We start from the raw sequence: 21452 nt of genomic DNA, 5'->3' as shown, positions 1-21452 counted from the left end.
ATTTTATGTTAGAAGAACCTTTAGGATGACCCACACACCTCACTTGTAGCAACCAGAAAGAGCCTTTACCTCTGGGGCAATGACAAGATGACCTCAGTAACTAATGAGGCAACTGTGAAAAAGCTCGATTAGCACAAATCTACGTGCTAGCAAAAGATACCCAGAGGGACAGGTAACCATCAGCTCCATCAGCTTCTACTTCAAAACTGGCTGAAACCTTTCACATACAATACCTTCAAAATATTGTTGTTGAAAATGTTGTTCAAAATTCCTTTCTTTCAGAGAGTATACTGTCTGTAGAGACACAACATACAATATACGTAAATCAGCAAACTTGCAGTGAGAGGGACTTGTCTGGCTCATCCTGTACAAAGCGATGTCTGAAACACCACGCTATTTCTATTTGCTTATGGCTTTTCTATCTGAGGAAATGAAGATGAAAATGTTTGTACGTCTCGCTAACAAACAATTGCTGCCGTTCAGAGAGATAGCACTAATCAGCTACTTGCAGAGGCGGTGGGAACAGTCAATGCAGAAAGATACAGGGTATCCGTATTTTAAATATTCTCACTGCACCTCCTTGCTACTTGGCCCAGAAAAATCATTACTGAAAAAGCAACAAAAGCCTCTAGTCCACATGCAAAAAAATCCAAACCCTTTTTAAAGAGCTGGTAGTAGCAGATTAGCAATTTCAATATTCCCAGGCAACAGAGCCTCACAGTCAGAGTTAAGGTGGTATGGGCTTCGCAAAAGGCTGGCAGAATAACGCAAGGTCTTGGATGCAACAGCTTTCAGAGTCAATCTGTTCTTTTTCTGAAACAGCACCAATGGGTGGCATCTCTGTGTATTTAGTCCTATTATCCATTATTGCCGTACTGGAATTATTTCTATGGTTGTAATATCTTAAGTATATTGTGGTACATGATTCTGTCTTCTCTCTTCTTCCTTTTAGTGCTGGCTCCCATCAGTGCACTGTGAAGCAGCATGGAGGAACAAGTTGCTTTTTTAGTACTGCATGCCAGTATCTACAGCTGCTGTCCTTACTGTGTCGGGCATCAATCTGAAGAAATGTAACAGTATGCAACACTAACGTCGAAGGACAGAAAAGCTAACAACAACTGTCCGTAAATGCATCTTGAGACAGATAATGTGTGCAAGGGGCAGAATTATTTTGGAGTCCTCACAGCACAACTCAAAAAGTAATACTCCTAAAACAAGTGGGAAACAAGCTTAGACAGTGCAATAAAACTTCAGTGATGTTATTGAAATCCAGTGTCTTAAAAGCTGTAGTGAATTTGGCCCTGCACATAGATGCAGAAATTGAAAAAGGCAATTAATTCTCCACATGAGGAAGAAGTGAGAAGATGCTGAGTTGTCAAACCTGAAACAAAGGAATTCTTCCATAAGTTTATATTACCAGAATGTATATTTCCCTTTACATGCCAAAACCTTGGGCCTATGGTCTGAAAGGGATCACCTACAGGCAGACCTTCCCTGGAACACTTGATCAACATTTACCAAATTAGAACAGAGATGAAAAGCAAAACTGGTTCAGGACTAAGGAACTGAAATCCTCCTGTCTGGCCGCAGGGTGTCCTCCTTGCCCTACGCTTTGGCCTTAGATGACCAGCCTCTGCAGGGGAAAAAGGTCTTTATTAAAAAAAGCTCGGTTAATGGATCAGAGGTCTGTAGTTTGCTCAGCCCAACCTGCTCACATTTGCTTTGATGCAAAGCACACTGAGGTTACTCTTCCCAGCCTCCTTATGCTTATTATTTTGCCTTGACAGGTGCTGGTGTTGCAGTCATATTTTTAGCTGGTTAGACTATCACCCTCTTTTCAAGATATAGAACTGGATTAAGAGTGTCACAGGGACAAGTTCAGTAATGCTTTGCATGTTTTTTCTGTCACTGACATTAATAACCAGGGATGTTTAAGGAAATCATCTGGTTCACATCTCTGCTAATACAGGATGCTCTTGCACATAGTCCTGTTCAATTTTTAAATTGATTCTTCTGCTGCTCTGAGGGAATTATTCTGATGGCTAACAAGGGCTTACATTTAGACCTGAGCTTTTTCTTTCATAGCCATATTACTTTACTTCCAGTTACAGCCCCTTCCTCTACCCTAAAAATTCTTGTGCCTTGCTAGGGATTGTCACACCTTAAACATCTACAAGCTGCCTATTTCAGATCTGCTCAAACTGCATTGTTTTGGGAATATGTGAGAAGGTTGGGATGTGGAGGAGCTGAAAATGCGGGTGACAGTGGGAATCCCTCCACTCTCTGTTTACCTGAGGTACTCGTAGAGTCCATACATGGGCAAGAAGTCGATGTCAGAGAGAAACATGTATGGTGTGCTGATATGCTTCATGGCCACATTCCTTAGCAGATTCACAGGATAGAACTGGCCCTCCTTGTATACAATATGGTAGCCGACATTGTGGCGGCTCATAAGTACTTCTGACCCCTGGGCGTAGCGCAGAAATTGCTGGGCTTCTGCATCGGAAAGATAGAGTGCCAGGCTGATTGGGCCTTCCCAGTGTTTGCAGATGGCTTCAAGCATCTGGAGCCTGAAAGAGGAAGAGTGAGCGTAAGAACAAGCTGTCTCCCTGTCTAAGACCCTTTGCCTGGGTTCATCTGATCAAATGCAGATACGTATCTTTAAGTGAGACAGATTGGGGTCACTTTATATGCTGTGGAAAGCAACAAATATTTCTACAGCACAATTTGTCTCATCTAAGTTGATGTCTTCTTCTGGACGGATGGACTGCACCCTAGATAAGCCTACTTCTCTCCACTGAATACAAGGGAGCCTAAGATGGCCCTAGCTCAGATGCACACATCCACAACCCAGATACCTAAAGCTATGTGAAATCAACACCACCCTTTCTGCCTAAAGCATTGATGCTGCAGGAAAACCCACGTGGACTTCATCCGATGGGACCTTTGAGCGGTTGCAGGGATCTGTCCACGTCCATCTGCTTACAGGATAGGGATCTCGTAATCTTAAACAGTGTCTAGTGCCCAATTCACGCTTCAGGTCAAGCTGTTCTCACACACTAACATACTACAGTGGTCTCCAACAAGCTTGTGGAGGAGAAAGGTGTACAGACCCACAGATCATTTTACCTCCTATTTAGGACAACCTTTCCCCAATTTTTTGCAAGGTAGTTAGTCAGATCTTAAGAGCTGTTAAAAGTGGTAGGTCAAGGGAATACACTTATATGAACATTTGCATTGACTGGAAGAAAACGCAGTGTCAGGGAAAGGGCAAAAGGATGACATATCAACAGAAATGAGGTTTACTATGTGTAGAGAGAAAGGAGAGAAGGAGGGAAGGACATGGAATTGCTGTGGACTATCAAAAGAGCATTTCAGACAAAACCATAATTTCAAGTACTAATTTGCATATTTTTAGCAGTATCTCAAATGTCATGAAATCAGTTTTAAAACAGGTTGTATTGATTTATATTTTTTAAAAAACTTCCAGCAGTTACAATACTATTGATGAAAATAACAACAAAAGATCTCATACACAAATGTAAATCAAACCCAGCCTGGTCAAAATTGTTTAAGCACTTCGGGTAATTTATAGAGAATTGCCTAGAGATTAAGATATGCCACCCAAGAATACGGCAAGGACTGATTACAAAGCCTCTTGACTTAACACAAAGGCAAATGAACCTATGCAGCCTAGCCAGATATTCTATTAAAAATTTGGAAGAGTAGACTATGCAACATGATTATCTTCTCTCCCTTCCAAATCCACATTACTAGATTTTTCCTATTAATATTTATACAGAACACATGAAGTTTTCTGCATCATCGTAATCAGAGAAAATAATTTCCCCTCCCACTATCTCCCTAAGCTTTGCAGCAGAAAGGAATGATATGCTCATACCAGCAAACCCACATTCTGATTTAACATTAATAGCTTTTTCCTGCATTTCTGAATGATCGTGATGACATCCAAGACGATATAATAATTTTTTCTTAGGTATGAGATACTACCTTTACTAGTCTACACCTGGTACGTTATTTTCTTTTTATCTATTATTGAAACAAAGGTTATTATCAGCCTCAAACAAACAGCCAAATTAGAAACGCAAATTGATAAAAGAGATCTAAAAAGGATTTTAGGCGTTTGGTTGTACAAATAATAAATAGAGAAAAATGCTTTTTTATTTTTGCTTTTTTCCAACTTAGTGGAAGCCTATTAATCAGGACACTCCAATTCATCAGCACTCAGATTTAGGCCAGGCTTTTAAAAATGGAATACTTGCCTAGCAAGAAATGCAGCAAAATGCCTTTCAAGGACTCCAAGCAGCGGACAAATGGCATACGTAACTTACTTAAACGGCACACCTGATAATGCCTTTTCACAATAGTTAAGAGGGAACTGGGTTTTGCTGGTATAAATTTCCAGCTGGACAGCTTAGTGCCCTTTAGAATACTCTATTTTGCTGCGTCTTTCTCATTGACGGGCTCCACTTCCACGAGTTTGATACAGGGACTGCTGGGTGATGCTCCATAATCTACCCGCTGTAGGTTGTTCCAATAGTCTTCTTTGACCATAAAACTTAGAATTACGAGTTTCTAAGCACAACATGACCAAGTTATTTTGGTTCTGTTAGCTGTCTTGAGGAATGCGTTCTCTTAAGGATTTTGGAGAAAATAAATATACTCCTGCACTGCATATAACAAGGTCATAATTTAACTGGTAATTTTTTTAAAGGTCTGTTTCGGTCAAAAGAATTCTGCTGGAATTCAACAGTTTTGTGAGATTATTTATTTTTACTTTTCTTCTTAAGAATACTGAGCCAATTTTCAACTCATTCTCACCCAGACTTCAATCAGTGTAATGCTTTTCCCGCCTTTCCTTGTCCACACCCTGATCTCACATTTTTGTAACTCCCACTCTGATTTCTGAAACCCAGGTACATACCATGCCTAACCACAACACATGCACGAAAACCACAGTGATGCAACCAAGCCGTTATCCAAGCAAATATCACATCAGTATGAAAGGTGACAATTAACCAATAATGAATAACACCGGACAAAGTCTGTCTCAGAGCTTCTATCTAAAGACATTATTGTTATCTCCTAAACTGCATCCCTCTCTTCCATTCCCCAAGCCTATAGCATAGGCAAACATAAGCCTGTCACGATAGTCATGTCAGTCTGAGCTCCAACAGGACTATAACTGGAGACATGGGGAGTTGTTTTTTTTGCCTTTCCTCATCTTGGATGATCATTTGAAAGAACGATGCAGGAATGTAGTGTATAGCACATTGTTCATGTACATGTCATCTTACATCTGAGACACTATTCTTAAATGTCTACAGCTACGCTGGAGCAGTTTAATAAAAGTGGTTTAAAGAAGATACAAAAAAAAATCAGGCAGTAACTGAAAGATGTGAAAGAAAAGAAAGCAGCTAAGCAGCTCTTTGGTATGATATTATTTATTGATTTTAGCTGAAAGAAAGTATTTCCAACCCAAATCAATAATTTATAGCAACACACCAATGAAGCAGGGAAGATTTTTCCTGCACAGTATCAGGAGGGTTCTTTCTGAATAAAAATGTGTGGTTCTGTCTATCAATAAAAACATGTGCCCCAGTGAGGATCCAGAAAGGGAAACAGATGCTCAGACTTTGCATCAGTGCCAGTGAATCAGCACTGAGCCCCAGCTCATTGTTTTGAATTAAATTCTGGGGGGAAAATATACCATGTGCGCACATCAGCTTTACTAATTTACTGTGGCACTCACTCAGGGTCTGGCTTAATTTGTTTCTTTAGTTTTTTGCTCAAAGGTTTGTGAACACTTAAGAAATGTTTCCTCAATTAAAAATCAATAGAACAGACACTGATGTGCATAACAAATCATAACACAATGTGCAGGATGCAGTGCTGAGGCACTGGAAAAACAGAATAGCCCTCGCTTGTTTGTGCTTATTTTTAGAACAGGCTGTAAATGTTTTGTTGATCTGAATTCCACTGACTCTCCTGGAATACTGCTTCCTGGAATACTACCTTCCGCTGGGGTGGCAGTGGTGGTATTCACAGGTCACGTCGTATTCAGTATGTGGTTGGCTAAATGAAATATCATTTTCTGGCTAATATCCAAGGAGTTCTGACCTGTGTTATAACCCACCCTGACAGCAGTTACTACAAAGTTTGGACTACATTTGAACTGAGAAGCTGGAGGGAAAAGGAGACTGATAATTCAAAATTTCACAAAGCTGGCTGATCTGGACTGTGCTTTCAGAGCTTCTGAAAAACAACAACTGATTACAATGGTAGGAATCAGAAAGGTGCAGGTAGAACATGTCATGGAATGGATTTTTTTTCCCAAATGAAATACCAGTTAAACTCCACTTTACATCAGAGGTGAAAGTTGAAAAGGGTTAAACTAGAAACATTCTGTAAATCACTGTAGTGTGCACTGCAGGGCTGAAGCCTGGATGCACGTGTGATATCTACATGTGCTACTCCTAATTCAAGAAAGGTCTTACAGTATGACATCCAAGTTTCTGTGAAAGTGAGTTTTTTCTCTCGCCAAAGCATAACATAGTTGGATTTCTCTGTAAGAAAATATTCACTGTCTCTCAGTTCCTGATGAACAAGAGATTTTCCCTACCTGTCCATTGAAAGCTGAGCCACCAGTGTCACATCGGTATTGTCTGAAGCAGGCTCATATTCGTAATGTAGAAAATACAAATGAGTGCGATGGACGGTGAAACGTTCTCGACGAAATTCATAACATAAGTCATCCTCGTCCAGTTCAGACAGCTGTTTCTGGAGCTGTAGGGAAAGAGGGGACGTAACGATAAGTTCTTTATTTTAGCGAATGCGAGAGATTGAGGAGGTTGGGAACTTGCAGCATGATGTAAGGGGGAAGTGGAACATACAGAGTAGCAGGGTTTTCCCAAGCCTTGCTCCTGCAAGTCACTGGACAAGAGATTAGAAGAAATCACTTGTAAGTAAAAAGGCAGGCAGATCATTGTATTATGGTCTATATATTGTATATATTATCTGTATTACATACTTTCCACATCCAGACCAACAATGAAACAGTGAACAGTTGCAAGTTTAGTAATCGCCAGGTTTCAGAGTTAATGCTCCAGCGTGACGTGTAACGTCACTCCTTATTAGAAGCAGTGTTTCAAACTACTCATAGACATACAGCTCCAGCAGACAAGACTCAGCAGCAGATTAAGTTTGTATGTGGGACTGAGCAATTCCCATTCTGCAGCCTCTGTCGGAGGATAGTAACTGCTGCTAGCAGCATGGACGGACACCTGGAAAAGTAACATCTTTAACTGATCGTTAGTCTGTCTCTTGAGATTTATGTATCTGCAACAGTTCAATTTTTGCAATGAAAATAATCTTTCAACTGCAGAGGTGCCAGAATCAAGCCTACACTTTTAACAGCATTTATGCTTCTGGATACCTAGTTTGAGAAACCCAAAGGATGGCAGATTGGCAGAGAACAGGTATTTTTTTGGCTCCCTTGGAAACCAAGCCCCTTCAAAGTCAGAACGGGCATCTCAAAGCAATCCAATCCTGAGTCACTTAGACATGTAGCTTCATGAGAATAAAAGTTTAGCTCTGGGGAAAGGAGGAAGAGAAAAACTGACCAAATGTCTATGCAGCTAACCAATTCCATCCCTGAACTACATTATTTTAAAGCCAAACATCTGGCTAGTTTATTTAAAATGCATTCATTTAAAAGGAAAAATCAGTCATACCTGCTGTAAAATGTACTATAAAATGTAATGAAGATGAAAAATATATATGGTCTTAACATGACAAATAGAGTTCCGTTTGTGTTGCTATAAAATTTAGATTATTAATAAAGGTATCATTTTATTTCTTAAAAGCATCATATATGCAAGAATATGATTGCATATTTATCAGTAGATAAGAAAAATATTAATTTTTTAGGAATTTAAAAGTTCTGGTAAAAATCAGAGTGCACTTCAAAACTGTTTCATGCAACAAACATTACTGAATTATAGCCATTCATTTAGATTTAAAAATTTCTTCTTTTTGTTCTGTTCAGAATGACTTAAAGTAATAGTTTCACCATCTTAAAAAAAAAGTGGAACATGTAGGTGTTTCTTGTTCTCATACTGTGTTAAGAAGAAGAGCTGTTGTTCTTGGAACTATAAGCATAATGGTTTGTCATCAACGATAATGCTTACAGCTGAATGTTTCCCTGTGAAGGCTGATGGAATAATTCCTGATATTTTCCTGTACATCACTCTATAATCTTCTTTTGAATAATGGAAATACCTCCTTTGATTTCAATGAGTTTTGGATCAGGCTCTAATTCTTCTGTGTTATTGTTCTGCACAGATCTTAAAACATCCCTCAAGAGAGACTGCTTTTAGAAAGATGAGAGTCCGAATCTTGACAAATCTTTACTCAGGCAAAACTTCTATTCAAATCAAGATCTCTTTTGGTAGAATAGAAATCAGGAGTTCTTTTACATATTCTAAGAGTTTCATTCATTCTGCTTTACAAATCATCATTCAGCTGAGCCTGTACTTTATTTTCCAAATCACATTCAAAGAATATTTGAATTAAACCTAATATTTACAACAATGACTAAAAAGAATATTCTATCTTTCTGTGTCTTCCTTGAAAAGAGACATTAGTGTGCCCTTAACAGAACTGTCAAGGAGATGATTGAAATTTAAATGGTTAAAACAATAGCAAAGCACATTTCAGGGGTACCTTCCTATCCTGCTGTATGTACAAATGACCAGGCTAGAAGTTTATAATTGCACAGCAGCTATTAACTAGGCAGTCACTGACTGATTATCAGATTACATTCAGGTGGCAAGCTAAGAGGATATAAATACTTAATTATGAGTTACAGAACAACATTTGGGGCTAAATTACAGCTTTGTGTACTACAGAGCTCTAGGTGGGGGGAGAGGAGGGGATACAGCTTCTTAGAGGCCCCAGCATTTTGATAGTGAAACTCACCAAGTCACAAAGTTGGTGACGGAGGTGAAGGGAAGTGGCAAACAGCAGAGGATCCCTCCTGCTACAGGGAAAGAGGAACCTTGCTCTTTCCACTACATTTCTTGGGTCAGGATTTTGTCTCTGTCCTGTCAGACTTCTTCTGAGCCTGCAGCTATGCTGATAGTCCGCAAGGTTCTCCCTGGAGCTTTCCATGACTCATGCTCAGTACCGTATGCAGTGTTGAGACCCAAGAGAAGAGATGACAGCTGTGTCCATTCCCCTTGGAGAGCAGCCCCCAGAAGGACCGCAGGTGTGGTGCGCTCTGACTGTCCCTCAGCCTCTGTCCCCAGCACCGTCCACTGTCCATGAGCTAGGCAGCCTTAGGAACCATAGTCTGCAAACACAGCTTACTTAAGGTGTGCTACTTCAGTTAGGATAACCAGCACAGGACAGGCTATGATTTGGCCTGTAGTACTGTCACTGCGTATGTGGCAAGCAGTTTTCATTAAGGATGGACCTATCCTGCAATGGCAAGGCAACAGGCACTGGAAAGCAATAGCATGTTATTATCCATATGAAAACCCTTCTCCTACTGGAAGCAATGCTGGACACACTAGGCACTCTGGATTTGGTCCAGCAAAACCCATAAGCTCGCAAGCTGTCTCACTGAAGCTAATGGTATGATGTGCACAAAGTATCAGAACCAATGTACTGTGTGCTACAGTTTTATACATTTGAAAAGCCCTCTTCCCTCTCTTGCTTTCTTTGCTCCCCCCAGTTCATATATACACTTACATACCCATGTCCCAGTACCACATACATATAAAAAGGCTGCTTCCTCTTTACTATGAAGAGATACCGTCTTTACTATGAAGAGACACATACAATCTATAAATACGTATTGCATACTGTCACACGCCACTTTAACGCACATATTTAAAATGAAGAATGCTAAAGATGCACAACATTCAAAAGACAGGGAATTGTCTAAGACAGTCACATATATATCCTTAAATTTATCTCTGAGTTACCTCATATTATTTTTCAGTTACATGATCACATAAAATTTCTCCAACGACATAATCTTATCTACAGCACGCATATTGTGTAGATCATTATTTACAGACAAAGAACTTACAGCTTCGTTTAAGGTTTGCGCCCACATTATGCCTTCATGAAAAGATGGGTTTATAACAGGAATGCTGACAGATCTATGCAAACAGATGCTTACTTAAACACAGTGCACCATCAGAATGCAGACCTTAATACCAGCTGGATTTGATAAAAAGATGGCATCCCCATTATGAGCCCCTCCATTATACTTGTAACAATATGCCTAATATAGCAAAGATTTCTCAACCTGAGAATGACAGCATGTATTCTCATAAGCAAGTACCTGCTTAGCATGAGATTCACTGTTTCTACAAGATTTTCAATGCTAAGGCTACTTGCCACTGAGCATGTGGGAAATGTCACCTCCAGGAAACACTCTCACAGTTGAAAAATGTATTCTTTTCAGACTGTGTACAGTAGATGTTCTCTTAGGAAATACTGTAGTGGGAAATAAATCCTTTCATTAGCATCATGATGTTACTTGTTTCAGAAATAGAAATGGCAGCCATGGCATGAATAATGCCAAAACAAAGAGAAAAATACATAAAAAGATATATGCTAAGTTACTGCTTTGGGCAGCCAGCTGCGGCAGGTGATCAGACTTCATATCAGGAAAAGCAGTTTTTGAAGCTAGGCTGGCCAGAGAGGCACAGGCAGGCCAGAAGGTATTCAACTCTACTCTAAATCGTCATGATTTACCAGGTCTACTTGTCTGACTAATACATTTGTATGAGATGAGGTGGTGTTTTCTATCCATGTGATAGATGGCAGACCCATATGATACACGGCAAACCACACGCACCTTTCACCAGCGAACTGGTTAGTCTGCTCATAAATCTCCCCTCCTAAGGCTGTTCTTAGTGTAAGCAAATTTGCGATTGGCTTTGGGTTTTTTTAACTGCTGTATCGCAGAAACAATTTACTTCCCACCAAAATATATAGGACTTCATCTCTGATGAGATCAATCCAAAATCCAGGATCAGAAGTATTTTCTTAGGGATTAGCGATATTTTAAAAAAACCACCAACAAACAACAATTTGTGTCTAGAGGCTATTTAGATCTTGGGGAAGGAGATAAAAACCCTAATGTAAGCAACTCTCTCTCATCAAGTGTATAAGGTGAGGTGAGATGACACTAATCTTAAATCACTCACTCAGTATCATGCTAACACAACAGGAACTGAGCAGCTTAGATGAAAACTTTTAACTTTCAGATCATCTCTCCTTCTCTCTGGTGTGCGCAGTTAAGATTCATAGCACAAAATCAACTCAGCTTAGCCACTGAGATGAAAACTAACACCAGCCCAGGATGAAACCATAATCTGGTTATAAACTGCAGCAGTTTCATTTCCTCCTGGGTAGCTGTCCCAGTTCCCCCCAGTAGGCAATTTGGATTGCAACACTTTGCACTTTCAAAGTGTGTGAATTAACCGTTGCCTTTAGCATGGCATAAACAAAGCAGATGATGATGTAGGGAGGAAAAAGCATTCGCTAAGTCTTGTTTGGGATGACCTACATAAAGTACTTCTGGCTTCTTCAATGATTAGTAATGAAAGCCAGACTAATCCTACATCAATTAAACCTATACTCCCCCCATGCAATAAAATTTTGTACATTTGCTATGGGTCAAACTGAGCCTTCTATGAAACAAAGCTGTGCTAAGGACAAAGTGGATAGTGTCTGAGCAAGCCTACCCAGCAAGAGGAATTTTGCTGCAGCATGTAAGAAGTAGCAAATACTCTTGCTAAATGGAAGTAATGACTTATCTTGACCACAATAATCAACACAATTAAGAACCCAATTTTTAGGCATGCATAACATCTTACAAGGTTCTGTACATACAAAGTACAACTTCCCTTGATCTCAGCTGCAGGTGTCAGATCTCGGTAGTACTCTGCACCTCCTTTCCCCAGGTCCCCGCCAAACCTTCTTAACTGAGCTGTTCCCAGACGTCCCTTGCAGCACAGTGCCTTGAAAGGTTGTCTCCTTACTTTTGCTTCCCTAGACTGTTCCTAGCCTTGTTCCATCTTGTGTGGTGGCAAGTTCCACAGTCTACATCAGTCCCAGCCTTGTTTCTAATCCCATGGTCCCTGTTCAAGTACTCTGCCGACTCCCTATACCTACCCTGTGATGACCCATCATAGTAATTTCCTCTTCCTGCTCCAAACACTCTCTCTCCAGAACCTATGTCTCAAGTAACATTTTCCTTTCTGCCTTTGATCTAGCTTTCATCCCTTTTATAAGTGAATCTGGAGTTTTTCTCCTCCATACTGTCTGGACATCACTGAGGGCAATGGATGGCCCTCAGAACAGAGACCAAATATGTTCCTGCTCTCAGCTCTACTGTCTAGTCAGAACTTGGAATGGAGCATTCAGAAGAAACAGTGACAGAAAATGCCAGTCTTTGTCCAGGTGCCTGCAGCACGCTCAACTCTGCTGTGTCACTGAGATATATATAATCTGGTCAGACGTATCCATGCACACTCCCAAGAAAGAGTCTCCAGAGATCTGACCCTCCTTAAAGTCAAAGAAAACACTACTGATGATGTGTACACCATGATTTTTCAGCATTATAATTTGCCTGATTAGTCACCAGGTTGGCAAAAGACACGTTTCTGGCCCAAAATTCGGTTCCTTCTCTGAGGTATGGAGTATTTCCATGAAGAAGTCATTGAACTTGTGGTGTGGGCAAACCTCCCAAGCTTTTCCCCATGTTTCACTTTAAAAAAAGAAAGAAAAGAAAAAAAGAGGCATACTAACATGACAAAAATATCTAAGTCCACATGATCCCCCATCTAGCAATACTATAAGCAGTTGAAAGCTGTATAATGGCAACTTTCAGGCAACTAACAGGATAGGCTACCAGCTCAGCATTTAATAACAATAACAGTTATAATAATAGAAACAAACAGCAGGGGAAGTCAAGATTCCACCTCAAAACTGCCATATACCATCTGTTATTACCAGAGAAAAACTATGTCATGACAAAACAGTAACTTCAAATCCCAGCCCTACAAATGGTGCATTATTCTGAAATTCTGCAGCAGCAAAGGGTACTCAAAGCATCAGTCTGACTGCAAGTTCAGCACCCCGATACTGACTCGGAAGCTCCCTTTGCATGCTATTTTCAGACATTCAAAAACTGCTAAATTTGTTAGTAGAGCTTAAACTATGTGGTACATTGCTGGAATCTCCTGCTCTCCTGTTGGATATTACAAGCTGGCATGCACAGCCATTTGCTAATATTCAGAATCTCTGGTTTTGCACAAAAAAAGTAAATAAGTAAAAGCACATTTAGTAAGTAAATATGCACCTAAGCAAGTGTTTCAGGAACAACTCATTTTTTTTACACGGTTTCTTTGTATTGTTGGTTTGAAAATCTGAAAATAAAAATCTGCAAAGGATTTTTTTCCTGTGTTTTCTGAAAGTCTTCGCTAATGGAAAACTACTGTCCTTTTCTTAACCTGAGTGAAATCAGTGATAAAATTCCCACTGATCTGGGCTTTGGATCAGGACACAGGCTTCACTAATAGGGGACACCTCATTCAACCTTCAAATTTAATGCTTTGGCAGAAGTACCTGGTGAGAAGCTGTCTGCAGGAAAGAAGTTTTATGAGAATGCTAAAAGGTTGAGTGTGTGCCTGTGTGCTAAAATCAGGCTATCAATATCTACCTCATAGCATAACTATAGATAGGCTGGGACACAAAAGATCCTGTTGAAATATTTTAGGCTTTACAGTAGGTCCTTTAGAATGAACTGCTGGACATAAGCATTAAAAGCCAACAGGAAATGTCCAAATTTGAGATTATTGTGAGCTTTGCCTGCATGGGTTTCCCTAAAATCTTCTGTATTTCATCAAGATGAGAAAGGACTGAGAAGGGGGCAACAGCACGGAAGAAGTAGAATGGAGTGACTAAGGACGTGCTCCAAAGGCCACTTGAGTCAATGGTTGTATTTACAGGAGGATTTGGTTCATATTCTGAATTTCCTATCCAGAATGTGCACAAAAGGCAAAGGGGTGATTGTAATACCAATTTGAGAAGAGTCTGCTCTGTGTAATCTCATTTTAATACATGTTGAATAAAGGGGACTTAAAGTTCTGCTCTAAGGCAAGGAGTGTGTGGCAGGCTCCTGTCCAGAGCCTGTCCCTGCAACACACAGGGTCTTTCAGCTTGAATATTTCAAGGAAAGGAAGAATCATGTATGTACACACAGACATACATATAGGCATTTTTCATAAACAGAAAAATTACCCCGTCTGTATTTCTTTGCCTCCAATATTTCTGTTTCAGAGCCCTATCTGTTCTGTTCATGTCCATTTGTAATGTTTTGGAACCTAATAGCAGTGGTGTTTGGTGCAGCTGAAGATCACCAACTGACTAGATCAGGACTATGCAGTATAAGATCCAAAGATTGCCTTTAGGCTTCTTAAAACTCAGTCTGTGGTATTATATTTCCTTAGCAAACATTAAAAAACTAGAAAAGTACTAAACCTTCCACATGCATATAGACATATATATTTAAGCATACATGCACGGACACACATACACAGAGGAAGTGTGAGAGAGATTAATATAAGGTCTGATTACCTTTTAAATTAATGTCCCTTTACATCTCTCTGGCACTGAGAATTCCTCAATGGTGAGGATACATGATTTACATTCATTTTAAGGCCATCTCAGTACTGATGGGAAGTGTAAAAGGGCCTTAGAGTAACAGAACCAGCCCAGTGGTACCCACCGCCACGCCTTCTTTTCATGTTTTACAGATATTTGCATTACAAATGAGATTCCTAAATTACAGGTTGCAAACTTCATTACAAATATTAAACTGTAGAGAAGCAATCGTTGGTATATTGGAGCAAGACTTTAAGGGTAGTCTGATACAGCCAGACTGTGAGTGACAGACACACACCACGCCACTGCTTCTTTCACAACAGGGCTCAGTGCATTTAGTGCTTAAGTAATTCTCTCTGATTGTAAAACCAGCAGAGCTATTCTAACGTTTTGTCCACTGGTCCAGAGTGCAGAGAAGCACAGGCAGCCGAAGGAGCACCTTTTACCCATATACAATGCCTAGCATAATAAAGCCTGATTGTGTTTTGGGGCTGCTAGTCACATTTCAGAGAAGAAAGGAAAAATAATAGGTATTAAGATAAATTAAATAGCAATTCCTACTTTATATATACTTGACTTTGCAGAAAGTATAGCCTTTTATGTAACGCATATTCTTAGGAATCTTAATGGAAATGTATGGCTGCATCTTGTCAGACTCAGGGTCCATCTAGCCCAGCATCTTGTCTCTGGCTGTGAGCTGGCTGCCTAGAGAGGAGTGTAAAAGCAAGGCGAGTGTACAGTGATGATTTCTCAGAACGCTCCCCTAGTCCTGAACTTGGGGTCCAAGGACTTCCTGCACCAAAGCTTAACAGCCCCTGATTAATTTTCTTTCCATGAAGAGACACTTTTTGAGCATATGTATATTCTTAGCAACATTACCTCCTGCTCAAAGCTTCATTACATCGTAGGTGAAATGTCTATCTTTGTTTTGAACTTGCTACTTGCTATTTCCGCTTCATGCCCCCTAGTTCTTGTACTGGGAGGAATGACAAGCAGTGGCTCCCTGCTCACCTTACAAGATGCTCTGCTTCTGAAGATTATCCTGCAATCATGGGAATGTACTGTATTTTAATAAGACTCCTGTGACACTGTATGTACTACAGCAGACAGAGAGTGAGAGAAAGAGTGGCTTTCATGATAATCTTATTCTTAGGGTCTCATAACTTCAAAGCTGAAATTTGCTTTTTGTATCCTACAATGGAAAGGACATAGTCAAGTTTAGAGGGGAGCTTACATCAAAGGTAACTAATAAAAACCAAAGTCTTCTGCTTAGTGACTGCTCTGAAGCTATTCGAAGTTAGTTTTTTTCCTATGTCTGATTGTTTTGATATAAGGCTGTTAACTTTTTGGTGTCTTTTGGCAATTTAGGACTCACGTATTTTTGTACGTCTAGCTCATTCTTTTCCAGTATCTCTTTTTTTCTGTTTATAAATGGAAGAATGAGTTACATTTCTTTTTCAGACACAAGTCATACCATATACCATATTGCGTTCTACTTGTCTTGAATAAGAAACAGGCTTGAACAGTTAGTCATTTCCAGTGTCTGTCAACTAGATACAAGTTCAGTAAAATGAGCCATTTTAAACTTTCAGGACTGCCATTTTCAGCAGCAAGAACTTGCATTCACTGTGCACTGCTCCCCAGCAACTTGTCGTCTGGAATAAATCTGTTTATTAAAGACTTACAGAGCTCTGGAAAATAATGCAACAAGTCAGTGGTTGCATTTCTGTTCTTCAAACCCACACAACATATTGTAAATTCAGTATAATTTTAACCTGCATTCTTAAAGTATGATGGTGTGTTTTGATTTTTTTCTTTTTCTTTTTTTTTTTCCCCTAATATCTCAGTCCTCTTTTCCCTTCCTACCCTATCCTCTACTCCGTCTGTTGTACCTTGATGTCTCTGACCATCAGACTCTTAGTGGTCTCTTAAAACATTCAGTTCACTTGATTGTCTAAAAGCCTCTCCCTCTTGCAGAGGATTTTCTTTCTCCATGTGCTTTTGCTCTCACAGTGCGCTCGCCTTCTCTCTCTCTCATCCCTGCTTCACTCTCTCCCAGTTAATGTTTATCTCCAGTTTTTCACCATTCCTCACTCCTCTCAGAAGACAGTGAGATGGTCAAATAAGTACCTGGGAAGCCATGCCCTGGGCTAAAATATATCTATCCAATCTCTGAGTGCTATAGTTAAAAAACTGGGAATGGCATTTCCTGTGGTCATTTTATCCACAGACTAAATGGAAACACTACAAGCCTCAATGATGCTACTGATTGCCAGTTACCTCTTAACTGCTAACGTGTACATGATACTGTCTTCGCTTTATTGATTTTTATATAGAGAATGTTGTATATTTTACAATTTTTTTTCTTGAAGATAAAAAATGTTAAAGGTTCCTTTTTATTTCCTTTCAGACTATGTAGCCAAAATTGGTACGTGGTCTAGAAATCTCCAGAGACCAGATTATACCCAAGGAATTCATATACAACTGTGTACACACGTTTCAGCTCACAGCTTTTTACATTGGAACTATGTGTACTAATGCGGGCGCACACACGCAAGAACAACTGCATGCAAACATCCTTGATTTCAACCATTTTCAAAGGATTTGCTTTGTCTGACAGGTTCTGACTGCAAATTTTATGCAGATACACCTAAACACTGCTCTGTTTGGTTGGGGGCAGTGCAGAAAAAAGCTGCACGGTCTCACAGCCTATGTGTACCTTCAGGTATTATCTCATTCTACAGTTTGCAGCATGGCAAAAGCTCATAGACCTAAATCCAGCAGTCCTGATATTTTAATTTCTTCCTCACTATTTGTATATTAGTATCTACCAGCCAAAATTGACATCACTGTATGCTGAAGAAACACACAACAAGAAACAAGACCTTCCCCTGTAAAGTTTTATGTCTAAGGGTGAGATTTGCAGAATTGCCTAATGGAATTAAGAGCCCAAGTCCCCATTTTCAGTTTGTGGTCTTACCTTTATCCGGGATTTTTAAAAGGCAGGAAAAAAAAAAGCAACAGAAAACACAGGAAAGGCAGGATTAATACGACAGTTTTACAGGCAAGAGAGACACAGAGAGATTAAATGATTTGCACAGCGTCACTCTTGGAATCCAAGCACTGACCTCAATTCTCCTGAGTCCCTCTGCACTGCACTACCCACACCACCAACCCTCCGAGTCTTCACGTAGCCTGTGCCTTGTATGAAACACACTTTAAATCTTCAAGACCTAGACATCCCACTTACATTTTCACTGTTCACGTCTGCCTCACTGGGGCAGCCAAAGAGTTCCCGTCTCAGCAAATTCCCATCATATTCCAGGAATGTCAGGTAGAGGTTGCGGAAAAACTCCACATGCTTGTTTTTCACTCGCAGCTTCTTTGGTGAGTTCCAGTGAATCACCTCAGAGGGAAAAAAAGAAAAAACACATCCTGCTGTTAGAATACAGATTTGCTTTATCTGCTCTTTTTATGTCGTGGTCAGTTTGCTGACCTTTTAAAAACAAAAAAACCACCAACCCCAAAACTACACAGACTCCCTTCTGTTTTTTTATCAGGAAGGCTTTGCCATGTTCACAAGTAACTGCATACTCTACAGGTGACGTGCTTTGAAACTCTTCCTTAGGATAACCTGCGCATTTGAGTTAGGGTGCTGCTCTAGTTTGTGATGCAGCACCTCATAAATGCTGCCACAGCTCTAATCATGGACCTGATAGGTTATGGACTCTGTTGAAGAAGGTGGCAGGACAAGGGACACAGGGATGTAGGTATTAAACATTCATCTCAGATTCCCACATGACTGTTTCAGCTAATGAAGTTGATTCACTGTTTCAGGCCAGGCAGGATCTTCTCTGGTTAGGTATTGAGAAGAAAAAGCTTGAAATTAATTTCTACACCCATTTACACCCCTCAGAAAGGACTGAATTTATTCTGACTTCCTTTTTGCCATTGCTTCATTTAAAGAAGACTGATCTCAGTTCCGTTACACAACACAGTGACGCAGTACAATGCTTCATCCATCGAATTCCAATTTCTAGCAGGTATTTAGCCTCTGCTAATGGGAGATAAGTCTCACACTGGCCTAGATTTAACTCTAATGCTGATATAAAGGGCCCGATTCTCATTTACGCCAAGGCAACTTTGCAGTGCTGCCAATGTGAATGAGAATGGCGCCCTAAGGAAAAACTAAGAGAGAGCCAAAAGTGGCTTGCAGGAATGATTTAATTTTGTATAGGCTATATTTTAGGCATAAGGAAAAAAACCCACCAAATGCTTGGTATTCAGTTCTATTCCTGCGGCTTCTAAAGGGATTAAAAAAAAAAAGGTCTCCCTTGGGAATATTTCCAAGCCAGGGGTTCTGGAGGTTCTCTGAATCCATTAAGTTAATTGCGTGACGGCACTGTGTCACTCACACACAGCCACAGAGCTGCAATGACAGCTGCCAAGACGGTCGCGCAGTAAGCTTTGCTCTGAACATTTGTGGGAGGGAATGCACAGAGCCGAAGTGCAGCACAGAGAACAGAAAGAGTCCAGAGCGCATGAACGCAGTTCCCTTGGTGTCAGCAACACAATTCCACAATATCAGGGAGCCCTCTGAAATCATGCTCTCTGTTGCTGAATGAGTGGACTCAGGGAGGAAAGAGCAGGACATAGCCTGAATTCTTCCTGTACTAACTTCAGCAAACAACATAGTCCCTCCACTGAGTATTTATGCTGCCATAAAAGCTATGGCAGTCTCTCCTACATAACCAACACCAATGAAAACATCTCCTCATAGAGAAAGCTTTATCCCTTCCTGGGATTTCACTGCTGAGGCTACTCGAATGTCAGAAAACTATACACAGAGTGACAGAAAAGCAACTGTAGGGAAAAAGATAATTTCAGAAATTGGCAGATAACTTCTTCCAGTTATAGGAACACTTTAAATCAGGATCATAATGCATTTATACACACTGTATAAATCTGGGAAGTTATCTGGACAAAAATACTTGGTGTAGATATTTTTCCCTGGTAATGCTACATCCTTTTCTGCTTTTACATTGTCCATATGTTCAGAAGTGTGGAATAACTGCAATAACATGGTGCTGCAACATGTGCTAAAAATGACAGAAACACAACACACCGTTCAGAACACAACGTTCTGAAAACAGACCACCACAGAAACAGAAGGAGCTTTACGTAGGTCAGGACATAAATTTAAGATGACAGATTTCCTCCACTGAAAAATGGGTCTTCAAAATCTCCTTTCTTTGAAAAGAATTTGACATATTTCATCCATTGCATTTAACTGCAGCAAAAGGCATTAACTGCATGCAAAAAAATCTCAACGATTGAATCCTACCTCGGGGAAACAGACACACATAACAGAAGCATAGGGCTGAAGGAACCTAAAGGGCTACTTAACAGTTTTACATGGTACTAGTATGCATTTTTACAAGCAGGCATCGAATAGCAACTGTCTGCTGGTAACTTGCACTTATTTAAGAGTGGATCAAAGAAAGCTGAGAAGCTGGCAAATGGGACAAAAAGTACTTGCTAAGAACAATCTTCTGTGTGTTCTCCCTACTACTCATACACTTCATGTGAGTTTCCTTTTGGATGCCTTCATGAGCACCCTATCCCCCTGCCGAGCACCCTGACCACTCACCCTGGGACCATGAGCACAAAAATGGCTTGATGATGATAAACTCAGTAACTGTTACGGGACAGGCTCCCTGGTGCTGCAGGAATTTCCCATCAGCACACGCTATGTCACATCACAGCCAAGTACTGGTGTTGGTGCCTCTATCCAGTTGTGTGTGGGATGATGTCAAAGCCAGACAACTGCAGTTGTCAGTGTAGAGGCTCTTTGCTGCTGTGTTTCAAAATCTGTTGTGTGTGTAAAAGCTGGTACGTGTCAAGGGCCTAGCTGGTGGTTCAGATCTGATCAGATTTGAAATATGTCAGGATGCTGCCTGTGTACCGATGTCAGGGGAGCCTGGAGTGAACTGAAGAAAGCTGAATGGACCTGATGACTATCCAGAAAAGCTGATTTTTTAATCAAGAAAGACAGCACATGCCAATGCAGCTAAAGAACATTGAGGAATTATGCAACCATCTGGATGACCTGAGGTAGGAAAACCACAAAACAGGTCTAGTGAAAAAGCAGGCTGCTTTTCAAATGTAACATGATTAGATAAATATTATGTGATATATGAAAGCATAAGAAAGAACAGCAGGTTTCAAAAAGCAGCAAGACTTTTAGCCAATGACAGACAACACTACATCCAAAGCCCATATTCTTTTTTTGCTGTCAGCCCACACATTCACCTTCAGTTCTGACTGCAGCTGTCTGATTCGGTCTATTGCACCATCAGCTATAGCAGGAGTTGTGCAGGCCAAGATGTCCTTGCATAGCCCGTCATGGGCATCAGTGAGGTACATGATGAAGACAATGGCTACACAGGTAAAGCTATGGCCATTATGTTAGAAACTTTATTGTGGGCAACAGTGAATTGATTAGAGAAAAAAAATCAGCTGGAAAGAAACTACAGGGAAATCAGAAGGAAACAAAAAAGTCAGACTTAGAATCCACTTTACTTGCAGACTGAGCGTCATCTCAACTTTAAAAAGAGAAAGTGAATCTAGAAACTAAAAATCTCATTACTACAACATCCCCTTTCTAAGACTGAAGAACCATAATACTGTGTTTATTTCTTCTTCTGTTTTCCCTCCTAGTTTCTAAGCTATTCCAAAGCTCT

At 40.2% G+C, this 21452-nt stretch overlaps 1 protein-coding gene across 4 annotated transcripts in view; it reads right to left on the bottom strand.

Annotated features, from left to right (window-relative positions):
- The window catches only part of LARGE1 (LARGE xylosyl- and glucuronyltransferase 1), a 291802-nt gene that overhangs the window by 16245 nt on the left and 254105 nt on the right, over positions 1-21452 (bottom strand). For all 4 annotated transcript variants that reach the window (XM_064455719.1, XM_064455722.1, XM_064455713.1 and 1 more), the window contains 3 exons: positions 17960-18115; positions 6644-6807; positions 2292-2570 (listed from right to left, as the gene is read on the bottom strand). In XM_064455719.1, the coding sequence (XP_064311789.1) occupies positions 2292-2570; positions 6644-6807; positions 17960-18115 (599 nt within the window). The remainder of the gene's footprint in view (positions 1-2291; positions 2571-6643; positions 6808-17959; positions 18116-21452) is intronic.

This window comes from Phalacrocorax carbo, chromosome 1 (assembly GCF_963921805.1).
Source record: "Phalacrocorax carbo chromosome 1, bPhaCar2.1, whole genome shotgun sequence".
Lineage (NCBI taxonomy): Eukaryota > Metazoa > Chordata > Aves > Suliformes > Phalacrocoracidae > Phalacrocorax > Phalacrocorax carbo.
This window is presented reverse-complemented; position numbering and strand designations above follow the sequence as displayed.